Here is a 23,929-nt window from a genome sequence, read left to right as displayed (position 1 = left end):
GTATTGAACAGAAAAGCCTCTACAGCTGTGATGACACCCTCTAATCCAAGAATTATCCTCTTTCACAAGCATGCAAGATGCTCCTAAACACTTAAAACACATACATAGATGAGCCTTACCTAATCACTTTGATGGCCACAAACAGGCAGCAGCCAACAAGCAGCCCCACAAAGAAGCCAATTCCTGCTCCAGCCCACTTCCATGAGGTGTTGGTAGAGGCCACCAGCAAGTCTTGTGAGACAGCACTCAGAGTATCATCCCCAGAAGCTGTTGTCTGAGTCTGGAACACTGATGATGCTTTGGGAGACAATTTACTGGGTGTACTTGTGGTAGTTGATTCATCTGTTGCCAAAGACAGGGTGGGAACTCTCTTATTATCGTCAATGAAAGCTTTATTAAGAAATATTAAGGATTGGTTCAGTGCAGTAGAACTATCAGCAAGGTAGCCCCGCCAGTGGACTATTTTGCCAGCTACTGTCACATTCTGGAAGGACACACCACCTTTTTGACCAGCTACGATACTGGCTTCATTTGCCAATACAATCTTGACATTGGAAAGCTGGAGCAGACCATCAGAGACCACAATAGCACCTTTGGCCAGAGTGCCAATGGTAACACCCTGCATGTGTAACTTGCCCTTGATGGTGATTCCACCCTCCTGGACTTCATTAATAGTAGTGTTGGAAATGCTGGCCTCAGCCATGATGACAAGACCATCCTTCATTAGGGAGTTAATGCTAGAATTAGACATTATCATTCGACTGTCTGCCACCATGCCCTCCACTCTGCCAAGATGGGAGTGATTGAAGACGCCAGTGTAGCCAGACCAGTGAATTCCAATGATCCTTGTTACCGTGCTGCTTTCTAAGTCCAGGTCCCTCAGCGAGTGGTCAGGAGCAAGGAGTTCAACAGTGCATGATGTTAGCGTCACGTCATGAACACCGCAGGTGATATTGCTGAAGTGTACACCCGTAGCCTCTAGCCACGTCACACAGTCCCGCCCATTTTCTACAGTCGTGGCATTGATCACCTCCGTCAAGATTAACTGCACAATATGAAAATACAAGTTATTATTTATACATATATTATTAATATTTATATATTATATTATTATACTAAATTGCTGTTTCCCATGTCAGCGAGGTAGCACCAGGAAACAAACGAAGAATGGCCCATCCACTCACATACACACACATTTTTTTATGTTATACTTGACTGCCATCCCCCGCGTTAGCAAAGTAGCGCAAAGGAAACAAAGATTGGCCTAACCCACCCACATACACATGTACATACATAAATGCCCACACACGCACATATACATACATATACATATACAGACATATATATATATACACATGTACATGTCCATACTTGCTGCCTTCATCCATTCCTGTCGCCACCCCGCCACACACGAAGTAGCACCCCCCCCCCTCCAGTGAGGCAGCATCAGGAACAGACAAAAAAGACTACATTCGTTCACACTCAGTCTCTAGCTGTGATATGTAATGCACCGAAACCATAGCTCCCCTTCCACATCCAGGCCCCACAGACCTTCCCATGGAGGGGGACACACACACACACACACACACACACACACACACATATATATATATATATATATATATATTTTTTTTTTTTTTTTTTTTTTTTTTTTTTTTATACTTTGTCGCTGTCTCCCGCGTTTGCGAGGTAGCGCAAGGAAACAGACGAAAGAAATGGCCCAACCCCCCCCCCCCATACACATGTACATACACACGTCCACACACGCAAATATACATACCTACACAGCTTTCCATGGTTTACCCCAGACGCTTCACATGCCTTGATTCAATCCACTGACAGCACGTCAACCCCTGTATACCACATGGCTCCAATTCACTCTATTCCTTGCCCTCCTTTCACCCTCCTGCATGTTCAGGCCCCGATCACACAAAATCTTTTTCACTCCATCTTTCCACCTCCAATTTGGTCTCCCTCTTCTCCTCGTTCCCTCCACCTCCGACACATATATCCTCTTGGTCAATCTTTCCTCACTCATTCTCTCCATGTGCCCAAACCATTTCAAAACACCCTCTTCTGCTCTCTCAACCACGCTCTTTTTATTTCCACACATCTCTCTTACCCTTACGTTACTTACTCGATCAAACCACCTCACACCACACATTGTCCTCAAACATCTCATTTCCAGCACATCCATCCTCCTGCGCACATCTCTATCCATAGCCCACGCCTCGCAACCATACAACATTGTTGGAACCACTATTCCTTCAAACATACCCATTTTTGCTTTCCGAGATAATGTTCTCGACTTCCACACATTTTTCATATATATATATATATATATATATATATATATATATATATATATATATATATATTTCTTTTTTTTTTTTCATACTATTCGCCATTTCCCACATTAGTGGGTAGCATTAAGAACAGAGGACTGAGCCTTTGAAGGAAATCCTCACTTGGCCACCTTCTCTGTTCCTTCTTTCGGAAAATTAAAAATGAGAGGGGAGGATTTCCAGCCCCCCCCTCCCTCCCCTTTTAGTCGCCTTGTACGGTTTGCGGCAGGGGTGTGTGATGTCTCCATGGTTGTTTGATTTGTTTATGGATGGGGTGGTTAGGGAGGTGAATGCAAGAGTTTTGGAAAAAGGGGCAAGTATGCAGTCTGTTGTGGATGGGAGGGCTTTGGAAGTGAGTCAGTTGTTGTTTGCTGATGATACAGTGAACAACTGACTTGCTTCCCACACCCTCTAATCCCCAACAGACCGCATGCTCGCCCCTCTTTCCAAAATGGTTGCATTTACCTCCCTAAACATCCCATCCATAAACAATCAAACAGTTGGCTTAGGGATTATATGATCACTGGATTTGAATCTAAGAATCTATTCATAATAATTGTGTTGAGATGATCCACATCTTTTTACAATACCTGTTGTGTCCGTAAAAGAATGTGGAACTACAATTTGCAGATTAACCCTAAAAATCCCACTAAGTTATCCTTTCCAACCCTCGGAATTCACAATTTTCAAGTTCTTTATGAAATGTATTTTACCCACACATTTCCAGTATATTCATATAACAGAGAAAAATAAATTCATGTCGTAAGTATTTTCTTATCCTCTACTTTCACTGTAATACTTTGTAGAAGTTTTGTACATGTCTCAGTGTAGTGTAGGGAAATAGGGTGGAAGAGCACCGGGGAAAGAGAAATGGAAGAATGCATGGAATAGTGTATGCAAGAGAGGCATGTAAGGCCACCTTGATGGGAGTTCCCAGAGGGAACAGGTGTCAGAGATAAAGATCGATAGACAGTGCTAAAAAGTGCAAGAGTAAGGCCTGTGTGTCAAGTGAGTTGTTTTATTATTCATTTTACCAACAAGGAATTACTGATCACTGATTATATTGTAGTGTTTTGTCTTGTATTATAAATCTTCTATGATCAGTGTCATTCATTACTAATTTCTTCAGAACAGAAAAAGCTATAAAGGTTTGTCAAATCATCACCTGTAACAGTTGGATGCAATGTTGTCAAGATCATATGGGCACTAGCAATAATGCCTCTACTTTTCATGCCTTATCTAGGTCAAATTTTGATGCTGAAAGAATTAGTGTCCATAAAAGGGGGGCAAGTATGAAGTCTGTTGGGGATGAGAGAGCTTGGGAAGTGAGTCAGTTGTTGTTCGCTGATGATACAGCGCTGGTGGCTGATTCATGTGAGAAACTGCAGAAGCTGGTGACTGAGTTTGGTAAAGTGTGTGAAAGAAGAAAGTTAAGAGTAAATGTGAATAAGAGCTAGGTTATTAGGTACAGTAGGGTTGAGGATCAAGTCAATTGGGAGGTGAGTTTGAATGGAGAAAAACTGGAGGAAGTGAAGTGTTTTAGATATCTGGGAGTGGATCTGGCAGCGGATGGAACCATGGAAGCGGAAGTGGATCATAGGGTGGGGGAGGGGGCGAAAATTCTGGGAGCCTTGAAGAATGTGCGGAAGTCGAGAACATTATCTCGGAAAGCAAAAATGGGTATGTTTGAAGGAATAGTGGTTCCAACAATGTTGTATGGTTGCAGGGCGTGGACTATGGATAGAGTTGTGCGCAGGAGGATGGATGTGCTGGAAATGAGATGTTTGAGGACAATGTGTGGTGTGAGGTGGTTTGATCGAGTGAGTAACGTAAGGGTAAGAGAGATGTGTGGAAATAAAAAGAGCGTGGTTGAGAGAGCAGAAGAGGGTGTTTTGAAATGGTTTGGTCACATGGAGAGAATGAGTGAGGAAAGATTGACCAAGAGGATATATGTGTCGGAGGTGGAGGGAACGAGGAGAAGAGGGAGACCAAATTGGAGGTGGAAAGATGGAGTGAAAAAGATTTTGTGTGATCGGGGCCTGAACATGCAGGAGGGTGAAAGGAGGGCAAGGAATAGAGTGAATTGGAGCGATGTGGTATACCGGGGTTGACGTGCTGTCAGTGGATTGAATCAAGGCATGTGAAGCGTCTGGGGTAAACCATGGAAAGCTGTGTAGGTATGTATATTTGCGTGTGTGGACGTATGTATATACATGTGTATGGGGGTGGGTTGGGCCATTTCTTTCGTCTGTTTCCTTGCGCTACCTCGCAAACGCGGGAGACAGCGACAAAGCAAAAAAAAAAAAAAAAAAAATCACTCCACATAATCTGAAGAAATATCTTCATTAAATAATTCAGAATAATCCACAAGAAAATCCCAAGCAAATAGCACCAAAATACAGAAATGATGTATTTAGGACAGATACACAGGTCTGCATTGCTCTCAAACAAGATCAAAAAGAAGAACAAGTAAAAGAAAAACTGTGGATTTCTTTCTGTTATTAACTATGAAGTAAGAACTGTGCACTTATAATGCTTCACTAAACAGTTTTTTCTTTATGAACTGTAAAACAGGAAGTGTGTGAAATAATAATGCAACTCCATACACTTCTCTGTGATATGAACTATGAAGTAGGAAGTGTGGGTACTAACCTTCTCAATACAAGATGGGTATATGGTGACAGAAGCAGCACTCCTGACGATAGCCCGGCGACTCTGCTGTCCGCGCATCAGGTCAACACTCACCTCCCCCTGCAACCCCACAACATTTTCATAATTTCAGCAAGTCACTCCCACCTAACTGTTTATTCTACACAAGATGTACTTGTGTCTGCATTACATTTGTAAGATGCTGGCAAACCAGCATTTTTTTTTTTTTTTTGCAGTCATCAGGTTTTAGCTTGGTGTGGGCCCTTGACTGAAAATAGTCCCATCTCATTTACTAATGATATTTAGCATATGTGTAAATGAGGAATATTAATGTACAGATTGTACAATACTTAGTAAAAGTTCAATTTAGCTTTACATCGAGGCTAGATTTGGGAAATGAGCTCCTATATTTTATATGCAGTATATGGTTTGTTGTATCTATTTATTTACAGGTACACCACCGATTTTCGGCACCTCCTTTAGTCCGGGCAAAATTATGAGAGGGAACTTGAAATTACCGCGGCCCCCAAACTAGTTTACTGGACTGCCACAGATGGCATTGTGTGTAGGGCCTCCTTATTTACATTCTTTACATTGCACTCATTGGTGGTGATACTTTAATTCTGTGAGATTCTCAGCTTATTTTGCTTAAATTTAACCCTGGCTATGGCTTCTAAGACTATAGAGAGTGTCAGTCATGCTGTCAAACATAAACACCACTCCATATCGATCCAAGATAAAGTAGAAATTGAAAAAAATGGACCGTGGTGTTTCGGTGCGTAAGCTGTGTGACATCTACAGTATTGGTTCATCGACTGTATATGATATAAAGAAGCAAAGGGAGAAAATATTGAAATTCTATGCAGACAGCGATTTCAAAAAGCAAATGATTAGAAAAACTATGAAAGATGTTAAGAACACAATCAAGTGATGATGGAATGGTTTCAACGGCGTCGGAGTGATGAACTGGACTTGTCAGGTAGCATGATAATGGACCAGGCTAAGTTGCTCCATAAAGAACTTAAACTACAACATGAGTGTGACTGTAGTGAAGGATAGATTCAAGAAGCGTCATGGAATTTCCATGAATAAAGTGTGCAGAGAAAAGCAGTCTGCAAACCACAAAGGAGCTGCCAAGTATGTGGACGAATCTGTGAAACTCGTAGCTGACGAGCACCTCAGTCCTGAGCAGGTGTATAATGTATTTCATTTATTTATTCAATTTACATTTAATATTTGGCCCTCACCTCTAGTTTTGTTTGCTCTTACCTTCTTCCATTCTTCTTTCAGTTTTCTTGGTATCTCTTTATATAAGCCACTATACCAAGCACAATCACTTTCACCATCCTCTTTCCACCCATATCATTTCCTCTTTTCCTAAAGTCTCTACATATTTTCACCCTTGCCCCCAATAAATTACTAACACATCCCACCAGCTACATCTCTCAGTACATTTACATCCAAGAGTATCTCTTTCACAAACTTATCAGTAAATAATGCTCACTAAGCATCTCCCTCACTCACCAGCATACACTTATGTATCTCTATCTTTTCAAACTATATATCCCAATCATCATTCTTTTTTCAGCACACAACTCCATAAGCTGTTTACCATTATCATTGAAACTAGATACCTCATGCCCTTTGAATATTCCTCATCTGCCACACCACCTGTTCTTGCTTTCAAATCACCCATCCCTAATACCTGATCCTTCTCTTCAAAATTGCTGACACACCCACTTGGCTCATCCCAAAACACTTGCCTCTGTTCCACACTCCTTTCAGTACCAGGGACACTTTCTTACACTCCAGCAAAAGTACTTCCCTACCTTAGTTCTCACCCTCTCACTAATTACCTAGTTTATCCAAAAGGCATTCCCAAACCATTCTTCCCCCTTCTCCATTAGCTTTGTTTACTCTGAACTAGAAAATCGAGATTCCTATCCCCAAGCATACTACCTATCTCTCCCCTCTTCCAGAAGATCATATGAACATTCTTTACTTGAATGTAGGTAAGTTAAAGAGTTGTAGAGGCACAGTGACAGATCACTGAGAGAGGTTTGATTTAATTAGAATACATTTTTTTTTATCATATGAATAAAAATGCTCTAGGGTATTTCTGAAGGTTGTAACATAATTCATGACTCTTAGCAACAACAAATGTCAGTCATACAAAATGTTTATGTAATAAATGATAGATACATCCTATATATCACTGTGAAAGTAAAATAGCTTAATTCTGGCTGAACTATAATAAGAAAACCCTTTGTACTACTCAAATGAGAATATCTTATTTTTTCTAGATGTCACCAAAGAACCTTTATCTTCAGTGTTAAGTAATGTCTAGTTACTCATTTGGTTTTTCTAGCATACTTAGGCAGTCATTAAAAACTCCTGTGCCTTCCTCATGTAACTGACTTGACATCAAATACCTTTGATGGTGAATGTTGAGAAACAATATCCTCACTGTATACTTCTAGTAATGTATGTGAAGAAAAATGCTTTCATTACATCACTGAGGTGGTGTAAATATTGACAATGCCCTCATCTCATATCTGTGGTGGTGTACATAAGAATAACATCTTCATCATATACCCCTAGTAGTAATGTAATTGAAAACAACACTGTCATCATGTGCCTTTGGTAGTGTAAGTGAAGACACCATCCTCATCATGTACCTCTTGTGATGGTGTACTTGAAGACAAAACCCACATCACATACCTCTGGTGGTGTACTAGAAGAAAATGCCATCATGTACCTCAGGTGTTATATGTGAAGATGATAACCCTTCATCACATACCTCTGGGGCATTGGAGAAGTCGCAGACCTGAAGAACAAAGGGGATGGTGCGGCAGTAGGGCGAGGTGTGGATGGTGCTGATGGTGAGGTTGCTGAGGTCATCTACAGAAGGTGGTGGCCTCCTGACGTGCACCAACAGGTCTGTTGCATGCCCAGCCTTGCTCAGCTCCACCTGTGCCACACACACACACACACACATATATATTTATTATTTGTATTTTAACTTTCTAAACGGGGAAACAGAAGAAGGAGTCACGAGGGGAGTGCTCATCCTCCTCGAAGGCTCAGATTGGGGTGTCTAAACGTGTGTGGATGTAACCAAGATGAGAAAAAAGGAGAGATAGGTAGTATGTTTGAGGAAAGGAACCTGGATGTTTTGGCTCTGAGTGAAACGAAGCTCAAGAGTAAAGGGGAAGAGTGGTTTGGGAATGTTTTGAGAGTAAAGTCAGGGATTGGTGAGAGGAAAAGAGCAAGGGAAGAAGTAGCACTACTCCTGAAACAGGAGTGGTGGGAGTATGTGATAGAGTGTAAGAAAGTAAAGTCTAGATTGATATGGGTAAAACTGAAAGTGGATGGAGAGTGATGGGTGATTATTGGTGCCTATGCACCTGGGCATGAGAAGAAAGATCATGTGAGGCAAGTGTTCTGGGAGCAGCAGAGTGAGTGTGTCAGTAGTTTTGATGCATGAGACCGGGTTATAGTGATGGGTGATTTGAATGCAAAGGTGGGTAATGTGGCAGTTGAGGGAATAATTGGTTTACATGGGGTGTTCAGTGTTGTAAATAGAAATGGTGAAGAGCTTGTAGATTTATGTGCTGAAAAAGGATTGGTGATTGGGAATACCTGGGTTAGAAAGAGAGATATACATAAGTATACGTATGTGAGTAGGAGAGATGGCCTGAGAACATTATTGGATTACGTGTTAATTGATAGGTTTTTACAGGAACGCCAAGTATGTTAACTGAGTCAAGAGGTTGAATTACAGAAACATCTAATGAGAGATGAGAGTTGAGGAGTTTTTGATAGAGACGTGGGTTGAAACTGGGTCTTGGAGGCATTAAACTTAACAAGATTTTGTCTATCCTACTGAGATATCCTGTCCAAGTCTGAGTTTATTGAGGATGCTGTTTCAAGATGATGCAGATTGAGTGAGAGAAGAGGGAGCATAACTGATGGATGTGGATGAATGCAGCATTAAGTCATCAATGTATGAGTGCATTGGATTATTAGTGGAGGAGAGGAAATCATTGAAAAATAGAAAAAATGTAGTGGGCAGGAGAGAACCTTGAGGGACACTGCTGTTGATGGAGTAAAGGAGGGAGGCTGATCCAGCAACAACCAGAGACAGATTGGCCAGTTTGGGAGGGAAGCCTAAAGAGGGGAGCATAGAAATGCCACACCCTGTCAAAAGCCTTAGGTATGTCAAAGGCAACTACACTTGAATGTCACCAGTGGATCACACCTTACATGTGCTAAAAGAGAAGACCAATTTTCAAGTTTAAGGATATGGGAGTTGAGGAGGGATTCAGACTTTGGAAATGGTAGATGTCAAAGAAATAGGATGATATTAAAGGAGTCAGAACAGACACCCTTCTTAGGGATGGGATGTATCAATGCATGCTTCCAAGGAGAGGAAAAAGTTTTGGTTTCTAAACAGAAATGGAACAGATGAACAAGCAAAGGTGCAAGTTCAGAGATCATGGGAAGGGGCATAGGGTTAGTAAGGGGAGCATCAGGGGGTGAGGGAATGTTAGTCATCCAAGGTGGAGTTAGCGGAAAATAAAGGAATGATTTAAATAAAGGAATGATTCGTCTCAGATAACATGCTTACAGCGATTACAGGCAGTGATAAAAGCTGAATGGGAGCCAGAGGAAGGAGAGTTTTTCCAAGCCTGATATGCCTGATTCCTTGCCTGAATGACCTCAGAACAGGAACGGTTGAACCATTTTCCAATTTGCTCCATCCTCATTACTTTGCATTTACATGGGCAAGAATTTCATAACCATTCTAATTAGACCAACTTTGGAACTCATCTATTCCTTGTTTGTCTATGCTTGTCTGTGCTCTGATGGTGTCAGGCCCATCAGATCCATCAAACTTTTTTCTCCATAAATTTAATGAGATAGCCTGGAACATGAGACAGACTTCTTGGAAGATGACCCATTGCAGTTCCACAGAAAATAGAAAAGAACATCATCTTTGAAATGCTTCCTTTAACCCTCTCACTGTTATTGTTCTTGACTGAAGTGAGCATAGTAGGGTGCTATAGTCCTTGATCAAGGCAAGTATGGTAAGGGGCTATTGTCCTTGATCAAGAAATGTGCTTCTTGCCACAAGTTGAATGCTGCATGCTCATTGGCTGGCCATAGACGGCAACCCTCGCAAGGTATGATTCACTGGAGCTGCCTGAAAGCCTCAGTAACCTGCTGGCAACTATGACGGGTGGTTGTGAGACTTTTCTAGAGACTCACTTTGTCTGTAGTATCCACAGCATAGCACCCATGCTTCCCTTATTTAGGATTGGCCAATCCATTAAAGAATGTGTTCTTCTATGCTATAAATGGTTAACCCTTGATTCATAAGAATAAGAGTGGTTTTGATAGCTTTTCTACATCTGATCATGTAAATTTAAATATTACAAAATGTAGGTGCATTTAATTTGCATAAACAGGATTGGTCCATCCAAAAGATAATGTGTTTTTCCTGAACTAGAAATGGTTAAGTCTTAATTCTTAGGAAAAAGCATTATTTTTTTATTGTGCACTTTTTCATAAACCAAAAAATAAAAATCCTTTTACTATTTGCAGTGCACTAGGGAGGCAAAACAAATTACTTACACATGTAAAGGGTTAACTTTGCAATATAGAGATTAAAGGGAAGAGGATGAAAAACCATCTTGGAATGGGACATTATACTTATGTTCAGCAGAATTAATAATGGGAGAAAGTGAGGCAGGAAAGGCCACTAAATTAGCAAAAGAATACACAGGAAAGGTTACAAGCAAATGTGCATGATAATACATTATTTCTGAACACCTAAATTACGTCAGACAATACAGGTGGAAAGGCAAGTAAAGGTAACTGAGGGCGATGAAGAAACATAATAACTGCAAATACTTTAAACATCAGGAGGAGATGGCCGGAGAGACCAAAGAGGAGGAATTATAGGGAACACTGGAGTGAATGAAATAAGGAAAAGCACCTGACCTGTTGGTACCTCAACTGAACTGAGAGAAAAAGGTGGTCTAGAAGTAAAAACTTAATTCTTAGCTATACTAAACAAGGTATGCTTAAAAGGCAATATCTTGAAAGAATGAAGAAAGATTTTATTAATGTATACTTATAACAGCAAGGGAAAGCAGGACAAAAACTATAGATATGTATGTCACTTGGGTTGATCATGCAGTGCAATGATAGGAAATGGTCATGAAATAACCATAATGAATGCACCAGAAAGCTGCAGCTATAAGAGTATCATAACCAGCACTAAAACAAGTGTAAAACTGACCTGACCTTTACCTTGCAAATGACAAGGAAAACAGTTCAACAGCCTTGCAGAAACCTGTGAGTTATTTTTTAGACCTGAGAATGGCTTTTAATTCAGCACTAAGAAGATTGTGCAATAGTGTTGAGCTTTACTACAGTATCACTGAGGAAATTTAAAAAGTAGGATGAAAATAGGAAAATGGAAACTGGTTTCCAATTAACAGCAGAATAAAAGAGGAAGGAATATAAAGCATTCTTGAACTAATTTTCATTAAAAGCACGAATAGAATGAGAACTCGGAAACAGGAGACATTGTGATGCATAGTGGTAGACCTTAATGGAAGAGTTTCAAGTGACTAGAGGATTGATTTATAGAATTAAACAGTCTTTACATGGCATACCTGGTCCAGTGAGGCGACAGAGAAGACATCATAGGAGGGCATGACAGACCTGAGGCTGGTGGCCTGTACACTAGCCCCCTCCTCCACCATAATGGCCTCCCTGGCCACGGAGATGGCCAGCACATCATTAAGGACAAGCCTACTTCCCTGCCGCACTACCATACTTCCCCGACCCATCATTGATAGTCTCAACTTTTCAATGCTGGTTGTAGCATTGGGGTGGTCTATGATCACTGAGCCCTCCTCCACCTGCAACATCTGTGTATTCTTAAACCTAGTTAGGCACAAGCATATTTCTTAGTAAGAAAATCATGGGTAAACTGTGACAGGTGATGTCTAAGAAGACAATGGCGTACTGTAGCACAACACAGAAAAAATGGAATGTTATTAAAAGTAATTTTATTACTACTTGAATTTGCCTGTGCAAGAAAGAATACTCCAGCAATGGTCAGTCAGTGGCCAGTAAGGTACCAAACCATTTAGGGCCTGGAGCAAAAGTCTAGAAGGAGTGACTGTGGCCTGCAGTAACCACGATGAAGTAGCTGTGACCTTCAGCTGCCAGGATGAGGTGGCTGTGCTCCCAGCAGCCAGGGTAAGGTAGCTGTGACCTCTAACACCAAGATGAGATGGATGTGCCCTCAAGCATCCAGGATGAGGGGAACCTGGCCTCTAGAAACTAAAGTGAGGTGGCTGTTACCTCAAGCAGCCAGGCTTGATGGATGTGGGAGGCAGAAATGGTCATTACATATGAAAAGAATATTTACACTGGGAAAGAAATTATATTTAACAGTCATAGTTCCCCCTAAAAATATAGGAATATGTCAGTGTCAAAATTACAGTTAAAGTAAAATATGCTATGGCAGACTTCCAACTGTAGGGAAATATGGTTAGTCATTTAGGCAGCATTTAAAGCTGGTATCAATTATGGTCAATAAAATAGGTAACAGTAAAGCTGGTATCGAATATTTATGAACATGGACATCCATACAATGACATAAACCTGGGTACTTACCTTCTTGTCCCAGGAGTCTCTTCTGTGGGGGGTTTCCAAAACATTCAGAAACCCAACCACATCCACCAGTTGGGAAAACAGGTAAAAAAGTGTGATTATGTAACCTGTATTTTGTGGTATGAATTCAGGGCAACGGGGGGGGGGGGACGTCATCAGTTTGAAAGTTGCATCTTGGCTACAACAGGACTTATGGTAAGTTGAAATGATGTTTATAGTATTAGAGAAATGGATGGTATCCAAAACACAGATGAGAATAGGTAACACTTGCATGTCTCAGGACTGAAGAAACATGGGTGTACATCTGGTGGTGTGAAAGACTGGGTTGGGAGGGTGGTGGTTTAATGCTTGTTGGGTCATTTCTGTATGTATATGTTTTTGTCCTTGTTGTTGGACATACAACAACTAACCAGGCATATTCACCTAAAACATCCTTCCAAAGCCCCACATTCTCAGCACCAACACCTAACACGCAACAACACAAAATTCAGAACCCTGCCTCTCACAAATTAGTCATGTTACTTAAATTTTACAACTTATGGCATAAAAAACAAACATACAGAAGTAATCAACTTATTCAAGGAACATGAGATACACATAGCCCTCATTCCAGAAACCAACGGTGACAGAGATGGATGGGGTGCATGTACACATGCTTTACACCCTTAATAAAAAACACCTTTTTACTGCTAGGAGCTTTCCTCCCACTGCATGTATTTCTAAAACTTTCTAAGGCACCTTTATCAACCCTATCATATGCTTTCTCCAGATCCATAAATGCCACATAGAAATCCTTCTGTTTCTTTAAGTGTTTCTCGGTTATGTTCTTTATATCAAACACCTGATCCACACATCCTCTGCCACTTCTGAAACCACCCTGCTCCTCTAAAGTCTGATACTCTCAACATGCCTTTACCCTCTCACTCACTATTCTCCCATACAACTTACCAGGCACACCAAACAAACTTAAACCTCAGGAGTTTGAACACTCACCTTTGTCACCCATGCCTTTATACAATAGCACTATATATGCATTCCATCAATCCTCAGGCACCTCACCATGATCCACATGTACATTATCCCACATTACACTTATAGTTAGTCTGCCTCTGAGAAACTGGAAGTTCTTTTCAGATGCGATAAATCTCTTGTGAATTGTTTTCTGATTATACAAAGGACAGAATTGTCTTTGTATGGAGTAGAGTGCAACTCTCACATTCATGGAATTTCTAGCTCTACATACTTATTAGATAGATTTGAATCCAATTTATCAACTTTCCCAATCTGACCTCCCAACTTGACCAACTTGCCCTGTACCATAGTGTTAGTTCACTCTTCATTTACAGATACTTTAGTTTCAGCTCTCAGAAATTGGCTGCTTATATACTCTCCAACATTAGTTAAACATGCAATATTTGGCAAGTTATTACATTTGATGATTACTGTGTGACCAATGGCAAATTAGAAGTGGAACAGTGACATGTCTGTCTCTTTCCATGCTCCAAAAAGCTTTGGAACTCTTGTTATATCATTTCTTTTCTAATGGATATGACCAGCCTCTTTTTAAGAGGCTGGCCTCAATATGGAATTTTGTACATGACCAATATCTTCAATATACATAAAAGAGAAATTAGCAGCAATTTCTAATAACATCAGTTATGAGTTAATAACTAACCCTGAAGAGAGTGTTAATGAGAAGTATTGTTGATGAATATCAGATGAATGAGTGAATAGTAGTAATTCTCATTCACTGAATAGGCATGTATGAGTAAATACAGAGGGCATATATGTGTCAGTGATCATGGCTGAATATCTGTGGTCAAGAATTACTGAATAATGCTGAATAACTGCTTGTGAATAAGTGAAGTATTGTTGAACAGGTAAACAGGTTGACTGACCTTCTGTTGTATATGGAGATGTTGTGAGGTGAGTGGCCCTGACAGTGTCAGGTTGACCAGGGTGCCGATCTTCACATCCTTCCAGAGGGCTCCTCCTCCCACTACTTCCACCCCATCCATCTCTGTCACTGTTGAATTAAGGAGGCTGAAGTGCTCCAGCTGGCCTCCATGGAGTCTCTTGACCCAGCTGTGGGAGATGCTCATGCTGTTGATGTGTTCCCCAGAGATGACCAACAGATGAGACTCCCATGCCTTCAGGGTCATGTTGCAGGGGTCATCCGAGGAGGCATTAGAGGTGACAGGAAGGATGTGGGGCAGTGTGCCATTGACAGCATGCAGCTGTAGTTCCTGCTGGCAGCCAGTGGAGACTACCTGGAGGGCACGGGCATTGTGGAGGGCCACCAAGCTGTACCCCTGCAGACCTCCACCCTTCACCACGATCCTCTGTCAACACATAGTCCATGTTATCTTATCCCATGTCACTATCAGCCTACCACAACACTGATATGTCAGTGTTGTCTGCTCAGTGTATGTGCATCAGAGGTGTGAGCTGACAGTACAACATATGTGCATCAGTGTTGTATGCTGACAACACATGAGCATAAGTGGTGTAAGCTGAGAACACAGTATTTATGAATCAGTGCTGTGAGTTGACAACACAAAATGTAAGAAGGTTTATGCCTGAGACAAAGCTCAGTCTTAGACAACCTGATGTGCAAGAGAATCAAAAGTTACCAGCATTTACACTAGTTCAGGAAGTTACCATCAGAGTGGTTGCAGTATGACATACAATAGCTATTACGTGTTCACTGATGATCTCTGATGCATAGATAGAAACACATGGCAAATCCCCCTACTCTGTTTACCTACTCGTTCTTTATTCCTGATACTACACCCCTGCTCATACTTTGTTGATATATGTACCTGACCTCTCATGCACATACCTGTACCCACCTCTTACACTTCCAGGATTTGGTACTTTTTCAGTATTCAGTTTATCTCCTACTTTATCTCATGAGACTCTGCTCTCATAATTGCTTGAAGTCATTCTCCTTCATACCTACTTTGATTTTATTATGGCTTCAGGACTATATAACCAACAAGACTGCTAAGGTGAACCACTCAATCTGGACATTTATTCCCTACCATTAAGAAGGCAAGCAAGTATGTGTCCTCAAGAAAAGACGTAACACACACTTATCTTAGGCTCACCTCATCCACATTGTTGAAATCACAAGTAATGGTGGTGATGTTAGTGGAGCAACCCTTGCGTTCACTCTCCATTTGGATGGTGGTGTTGCTTTCTGAAATTATTTCTTCATCCTGAAACTTGAGGAAAGGTGAAGTCAAGTTGAGTGGAGTATCCATCATGGTCACATTGACCAGCAAGATCCTTCCACTGTCCGGTACAACAATGCACGGTGCCATGGCTGATACAATAGTGATATTGGTAAGTGAGAGGAACCCCTCAGGGCTGCTCACCACAATGGCATTGGTTTCTAAAAAGTCAATAGTAACATTGGCAAAGGACACAGTGCCACTCATGACCATCAAGCCCTGAGAGGCTATGTGGGAGATGGTGCTGTTAACAAGAGACATGTCATGAGAGTTGAACATCATTCCCTCAGTCATTACAAAACCAAAGTGGCTGTCTACAATGTGCCAGTTGTCTCGAGCCACAATGTGATTCACACGCAGGATGGATGTATTCAAAATGGTGCCACGGTACCCTTTCCAGTCTAGTGCTTCAATGGAATTGATTGTGGAGTTGAGGGCCATGAAGTCCCGCTGGTCAGAGAGGTTGATGGTGTTGACCTGAGCATTGACAATAGTGAGATCCTTCACACCGTAGGCCACTGTGTCAATTTTTGAGTCGTAAACCCGTAACCAAGTACGGCAGTCCTGCTCCACCTGTGGTGAGAACTGTTAGTTTGGAGAGGCTGACAAGGGTTTGGCCAAGGTGGGTGAGATAGGGGGGAACACATAAAAGGATAAGTTGATATTCATCACTGGTACTGTACATGGTTTAACATAAACAGACAATTGATTAAAATAAAAAAAAGTACTATATACTTCAAGGGTAACTTTTGGGCATTGTTAGAATATATAACCACTTACACAGGATACTGCTGACAGTATTTTGAATTCACCAGCTTCCTTAACAGTTTATGACATGAAGTGTGGAATTTGCAGTGAAAATACACAAATAACTAACTTATCATTTTCATGATTTAGCTTTATCAACTGGATAGTATACTCTGAAGCAGCACGGGATTGTTTTCATGTGTCCTCTTGGATAAAAGACAAAGTATGTTAGCTACAGCTGTGTTAGTCTAAGCTGACACAAAGGATTTCAATAAATTCTACTCTCAAAAAGCTCTCGCACATTATACAATGCTGTGGATATAAAGTGTTTAAATGTTTGAAATTGATCATTATACTGTCTTCAATTTTATGAAATATAATATCTGATGTTGTAAAGTGTTTCTGAAGTCAAAGAATCATATCAGGCCTTAGATTGTACATTTAGTGCAAAGACATTTTCTTATATGTATTACACTGCCCTTCAAGTGTTACAATGTGAGTTGTCAGGCATTAAAGAATGCATCATGTGGTAGGCAGAGTCTTTCTGATTATCATTATTTGCCTCAGGTTTTTGAAAACTTTTTTTTGTACTAAACTGCATCAGATCATGAAGGATTTTTCCAAGGTATTATGCCAAGTTTTAAATAGTTTATATCTTAATTTTATACTAAATAAGGTATTTTAGATAGTTTGCCTTTTATGTATTACATTTTTAGCTATTCTAGATAGTGTTTTAGAAAGTGTCTTCTCAAGTATTACAGAGTTTCAGATATGTTAGACAGTTTCCACCTACTCTTGCAATGTCTCAGGTGTTAGAAAGTGTCTTAATAGGTAATATACTGTCATAGGTATTAAAAAGAATTTTCCAATTTATTACATTATCAGGCAGTGCAGTTGTTAGAAAGCAACAACTGGAGTAAGTATTGTATTTTGCATTACTTGTTTTATAGACTTTTCTGTCTGAGAATAGTTACTGCATTTAATGAGGAATGTCCACTTTCTTTTTTTATAGTGACTGACATGACATGGACAAAACAGTTGAAGCAGTTAATCACTGTTCTGCAAGCGTTTGTAGACTTGACTCTTAAGACTAGAAGGTTATAAGAAGGAAAGATGAAAGGAGGAGAATTCCACAGCTTAGCTGTTTAAAGGAAGGAAGTATTAAAACAGTCTGTCCTTAAATGACTGGTCTCCATTCATAAACTGTGGGAAGCAACTGCCAGATTCATACCCTAGATCCAAACCTTGGTGGCAGGGATATGTTCAGACAGTTTACAAGAACAATGAACAGAATAATACCAGAAGGACAAGGAAAGGGCATGAACACTCTGGTGTACAGAAATAGATGGTTGGAGAGATGTGATGCTTGGACAATTAATTAGATGTAGGGCTTTTGACTCCTCTCATTCTAAAGAAGTGAATGAAGAACTGCTCTAGATATTTAAGCAGTACTCCACATTGGGGTGACTAAAAGTCCTGTAAGTATGAAATAGTATCTCAAGAAAAATAATTAAAACACCTATAAACACCACAGCTTTTAGGAAGCAGAGTTTGTGACATTAGTTACACAGTATGGGGCTTCCTGGATAGAGTGGAGAAAACAGTTTCACCAATTTGTTTATGTTATTACTGCATTGACTTATGGCATTTTGAAAATGAACTGCATGAAACAAAGTAAAACTTAGAGATATAATGCGAAATTGCATATTATCACAACTGGATTTAATCAATTACTGCTTCATCATTCCAAAATGCTGCACCAAAGTGAACTGAAAGAGGAAAGAAGTTCAGTATAAGAAAGAGAATGAGTATTAGGAGGGAAGGGAAAGTGAGCTGGTGTTTAAAGTGGAATCATTGTGATAAGAATATATAGATTTAGAGGGTGAGGAAAGATCATTCATGGGAAGAAGAAAAAGAGTAGGCAGGAGAATAAAAGGGGAAGCTGCTCCATTAATGACTACTGCAATAGACCAGCTAGAGGGTAAACTATGCCTTAAGGAACAAAGAGAAGCGGAAAATCAAAGGAAGGTATTTTATTAACAAAGAAAAGGTACATAATGTTAAATGCTTTGAAGATGTCCAGGGCCATGACAAAAGACCCACCAACATCCAAGAGAGTGGAGAACCAGAGGTGAGTCAAATGAGGGAGATCACCAGCGGACCTTACATTGGAAAAGCTATATTAGTGATTGAGAAGAAGGAAACGACTTTCTAAGTGTTTGAGAAAATAAAAGTTAAGAAGAGCTTCAAAGACACTGGAGATAGCAGAAGTGAGAGCAATGAGATTATAGTTGGAAGAGTTAGTGCACTTTCTTCCATTATGAAGGGTCTGCACCAAGGCATGCTTTCAAGAAGAATGTCTGAGATTTAAGACCCAGACAAAGTAGACACATAAAGATCAGAGTTAGTTGAAAGGCTTGCTCCCTTAGGACTCAAGGAGGTATGCCATCTGGGCCACATGCCTTATCCACTTGGAATGAAAAAGTACTTGCAAGACCCTGTGCAAGGAAAATATAGTGATGGTATAGGTTCACTATGAGGAGGTGGAAGCAGATGATTAGATGTAGACTCTTCCAAAATTGAATTATAGAAAAATAACATTTCGAAAAGAGTGGCTTTATTAGTTGGAAAATGATTAGGTCAGAAGAGAGGAGGGAAGACTGAATTACAGAAGTAAGTGGACAGTTTTTCATAAAGGACCAGAGGAATTTATTTCCCAGTAAAAGTCAAGCCAGCACACTTTCTTTTCATGGTGTGCTTGACTTAGAAAAAAAAGCTCTTCATTGATTCCAAGAAATGAAAGTGGAGTGGGATTCAGTTGAAGGGAGGAGTTTCATGGCCTGATACACTCTATCCCTGATGTGAGAGGAATGAGAGCAGGAGCAATCATACCATAACTGGGAGGAGAAAGCTCTGGTAGAAAGCATATGGGACTCCATCCTATTTAAGAATGTGAAAAAAATCATTCAAAAGTAAGACAAATCCAGCACAAATTCAATGAGGAGAGCTAGCTGTTTGTACCTCTGGTGTTGGAGAGTATCTTAGCGGATAATACACAAGTTGAGGGGAACAAAAGGTGGTAAACTGTACCTTGGCTGGGAGGGTGCTGACGAGGCCAGCACTGAAGATCTGGATCCATGAGACACAGGTAGGATACACATGCACTGTCTTCGCCTGATGAATCTCCAACTCCAGCTGGCCTAAGGTAAGTCGCAGCCCCGGGGGCACCACCACTACCTGCCATGACCAGACATTTGGTACACGAGCTTTATTACTGTATAGTTATCATAACCTAGGATCACAGAATGGTAGTCTACTCTTTCTTACATCACTGTCTGTCCATCACCAGCAATACATAGATGTATCTAAGTTATTGCATACTCTCACATGTAATATAAGGAACTTTCAGAGTGTACTTTTCAAGATCATGATTTAGTGATTTAACCCTTTGAGTGTGTCATAAAGTCTTTCATGATCATTCACTTAAAGTGTGATTTCTGCATCAAAAAATGAAATTACCATTTTGAAATTTTTTCTTACTTTTGCATCTTAAGAAAACCTTGAGGTTTCCCTATTTGGCCTTTAAATTCCTTGGAAATCTAGACATCCTGTGAAAAATGTTTTTCTGTAAAATGCATTATATTCATCCCTTTTACTGAGGGGCCAGAACTAATCCAGAAGTATGAATAATGTACAGTAAGTCTTAAATTATTTTGGAATTCAAAATGTGAGCATGTTTTCCTTCTCCAAATACTATTGGAAAATAACCTTGATTTTCAATAAAAAGTTTTGTGTTTAGCTACTCATTTTACAGAGGGTTAAAACTAATCCACATGCATTTATAACATATAAATCTTATTTCAATTTGTCATTCAACATATCATGAATCATATTCAAATTTAGGTAAATATTCACCTAGTTGCTTGGTAAAAAAAAAAAAAAAAGCAAAGAAAGTGGAATTATTGTTGATATCTGGTTGTCTCAAAAGCATGGTGTGGGAGTGATTAACACCATGTTTGTTTACATTTCTGTGTACTACTGGTTCCAGCAGATGGCAGTATGTTCTGGAGTTCAGATAGTAATATGTTCTATAGTCCAGATGTCACTACAAGATTCAAAGAAAATTGTAGGTCACACAAAATCAGGGAAGATATTTTTAAAAGTGCATGTAGAGTTTGTAAAGCTGCACTCAAGGAGAATATAGCTCATAGCAGGAGTTTTAGACTATCACACTCAGTGGAAAATGTATTTGTACTGTACAGGGAAGGGGTTTTACACTCAAGAGACTCCACAGATGCAACATTCTTTTTTCATCATACAACTTCTTAAATTTCTGTATGCTCTCAGCATTTACCAAGTCTTCATTCTTTATATTCCATTCATCCACCAGTCTTAAACTACAAAAGTAGTTCATATCTTTCTTAACAAATTTCTTGTTTAAATTCGTGTTATGTCCTCTGGCTCTTCTATCCATACATCTCCAGTAGAACTGTTTATTGTTTATATCATCATTCTGGATTCAAAAACTTACAGGTTGTGATCAGGTCACTCTTAACTCATTCCACCTCCTCACCTCATCTCTGCCTGTTATCACTTCCCCATTTGCCCCCTTCGCCAATGGTCTCACGTGTTCTCTTGTTTTTTACAGTTTACCTCCTTCCAAAATATTTTGTTATCCTTCCCGAGGTTTGGTGATACTTGCTCACCCTAGCTCTCATTTGTCCTCTTCTTCACCCCCGAACCATCCTCTTGACCACCTGCTGCTATCTCTTGCACATCTCCCATTCCCTTCTGCCCCTTCCTTGTATATAACACCCATACTCATCCTCTCTTTACTCCTTCACTAGCAACTTCATCATCCCACCACTATTAACCATTCTCACATACTCACCTCCCTCCTTCAGCATGCCACACCCTTCTCTCATACATGTCAGCACTGCTTCCCTAATTACCTCCCATTCCTCACCCAGTCCCATAGCTTTTTACCTGCTGCCAATCTTCACTCAATTTGCCCTGGTATCTCTTCACACAAACCTCTTTGCCACGATTTCTCACCTATTTCATTTCTTCTCTTACAGAAGTCTTTACTATTCTTGACCCTTCCCTCCACCAAGAAATGATGAACATCCCAACAGCTGCCCCTCAGCACATTTTAAGCACATTTTCATTTAAGAGTCTTTTGCATGCTGATCAATTAGTACATAATCCACTAATGCTCACTTGCCATCTTTCCTATTCACCCATGTGTACTTATTTAATTCCCTCTTTTCAAACCAGGTATTCCCAGTCATCAGCAGTTTTTCAACATTCAACTCCACTAGCTGTTCAACATTTCCATTCACATCACCAAAAACCCCATAGACCCCAATTATACCCTCTACTACCACATTTTCCACTCTCACATTCAAATCAGCCACTACTAGTTCCCAGTCTCTCACACCAGACCTGCTGACATGCTCACTCAGCTTCTTCCAAAATACTTGTCTCATTTCCTCAGTCTTCTTATAGGATGGTGCAAAAGCACTTACTTTCTTATACTCTTTCACACATTCCCACTTTTCCTCCTTCAGCATTAGTGCTACCCCTTTCTTAGCGTTCCACTCACTGATAGAACATACAGGTTCCTCTCCTACCTATCTCTTCCCTCTTCTCATCTAGGATACATCTACACACATTCAGACACCCCAGTCAGAGAAAAAGTACATAGTCTAGATTCATTCTTATCACTTTGTACTAACAGTGAATAAAGTCGTCCATATTGGTGGTTTTTTTGTATACTATCTTGGCCCTTCATTTGCCCTCTGCATTAGGGTGTCTATAAAAGGCAAATGGCTGTCTTCTGTCATGAACTGAATCCTGTACACTGATGAGTTGTATAGGCTATGTAGATCAGTCCTTGTGGATGTGACTACAAGCACACCATCAATGTACTTCAGCCATGTCATCATCCTGTTCAAACTATTCTCATGAAGATACTCCTCCAATATTTCCATATAGAGGTAGGCCAAGACAGCTTTGAATGGGGAGCCCATGGCCATTCCACTGTGCTGTAGGTACTCCTCAATGAGTGTAGAGGGGCCCAAACTTGAAATATAGCACATGCGACCCCATGTGATTGTCCCTGGGCAGGGAGAGGTTGCCCAAGTCTATGCCCTTTATCACTCTTCTCACCACCTGTGCTGCTCCCTCCACTGAAGCATGGTGAAAAGTGACTTCACATCAAAGCTAGCCAACTTCCTATTTCTAAAGCCCACATCACTTAGTTTTTTATTTGGCCTGTCAAGTTGGTTAAGTGGGCTTTAACTAATGGATCTCTGTGCCTTGAATGAGGGTTTGGCCAAATGGTTAGCCAAATTGTGAGAGGCATACTATGCCTGAGTTGATTGGGCAAATAGGAATATCAGGTTTATGCACTTTGGGAACCCCCTCAACCATGAGTGCACAGAAAGCCTCCTTCAGGAGATATCATAATCTCTTATCATTGTAAGATCTCATCAAAATCTTTCTTGTGGGGTGTTTTTGTCCAATGGTGAGATGTGATTCTTGTTGTTATAGTTCTGTCCACTGCAATTACACCTCTTCCCTTGATAGCTTGGGTGATGATAATGTTGCTGTTCTTTCCCACATTTGGTGAAGCCTCGAAATGTTACCTTGGTAAAGTCTTCTGCTAAGATGAGGGCAAGGCCTTAGAGCAAGCTGCCACTCCTTGCATAAAATCTTTATCCACATCATGGATTTTTGTGGTATACTCTGTAAATCATCTTGCTTCTTTTCCAGTGTCAAACTTAAGTCCCAGTAACAGTGTTTCCAATTCTGTGCTTTTAAGTCACCTGATTGATAAGTTTGTTTAAGTCACTTCTCCCAGTGATCTTCCAAAGGTTGTCTTCATAAAGTGTAGACATCTTCCATCTTTCCTTTATCTCTGTGTTTATGGGTTTTCTCTTCTAAGTCTGGTCATCACTCATGTGGTAGACAGAGGTTCTAAGTCCTTGTATTTTGTCACCCAGACTTTTCCAGCCTTCCTCCAGATATATCTTCGTGCTGTTTGAGAATGGTCTTCCCATTATCCATAACTTTCCTCGTGCTGACATCATAAGTACATCCCAGTAGAAATCTCCTATAGCTTCTGAAGCTAGCAATCTTCCACTGTGCATCAGATTCCTGCTCTTGTATGCTTTGTTCTCTATTGTTACTGCAACACCAATACTTTAGTGGTACATCTGCACTATGGAGGACACTTACCAAGATGGAGGGATG

The 23,929-nt window shown here is 40.4% G+C and overlaps 1 protein-coding gene across 2 annotated transcripts in view; it reads right to left on the bottom strand.

The window, feature by feature from the left end:
- The window catches only part of LOC139762382 (uncharacterized), a 125,315-nt gene that overhangs the window by 2,645 nt on the left and 98,741 nt on the right, over positions 1 to 23,929 (bottom strand). For both annotated transcript variants that reach the window (XM_071687202.1, XM_071687201.1), the window contains exons 3-9: positions 19,763 to 19,909; positions 15,800 to 16,498; positions 14,588 to 15,031; positions 11,681 to 11,929; positions 7,795 to 7,965; positions 4,998 to 5,096; positions 120 to 1,045 (exon numbers count right to left, since the gene is read on the bottom strand). In XM_071687202.1, the coding sequence (XP_071543303.1) occupies positions 120 to 1,045; positions 4,998 to 5,096; positions 7,795 to 7,965; positions 11,681 to 11,929; positions 14,588 to 15,031; positions 15,800 to 16,498; positions 19,763 to 19,909 (2,735 nt within the window). The remainder of the gene's footprint in view (positions 1 to 119; positions 1,046 to 4,997; positions 5,097 to 7,794; positions 7,966 to 11,680; positions 11,930 to 14,587; positions 15,032 to 15,799; positions 16,499 to 19,762; positions 19,910 to 23,929) is intronic.

This window comes from Panulirus ornatus, chromosome 43 (genome assembly GCF_036320965.1).
Source record: "Panulirus ornatus isolate Po-2019 chromosome 43, ASM3632096v1, whole genome shotgun sequence".
Lineage (NCBI taxonomy): Eukaryota > Metazoa > Arthropoda > Malacostraca > Decapoda > Palinuridae > Panulirus > Panulirus ornatus.
Note: the sequence above shows the minus strand (reverse complement) of the source record. Positions and strands in the feature narration are given on the sequence as shown.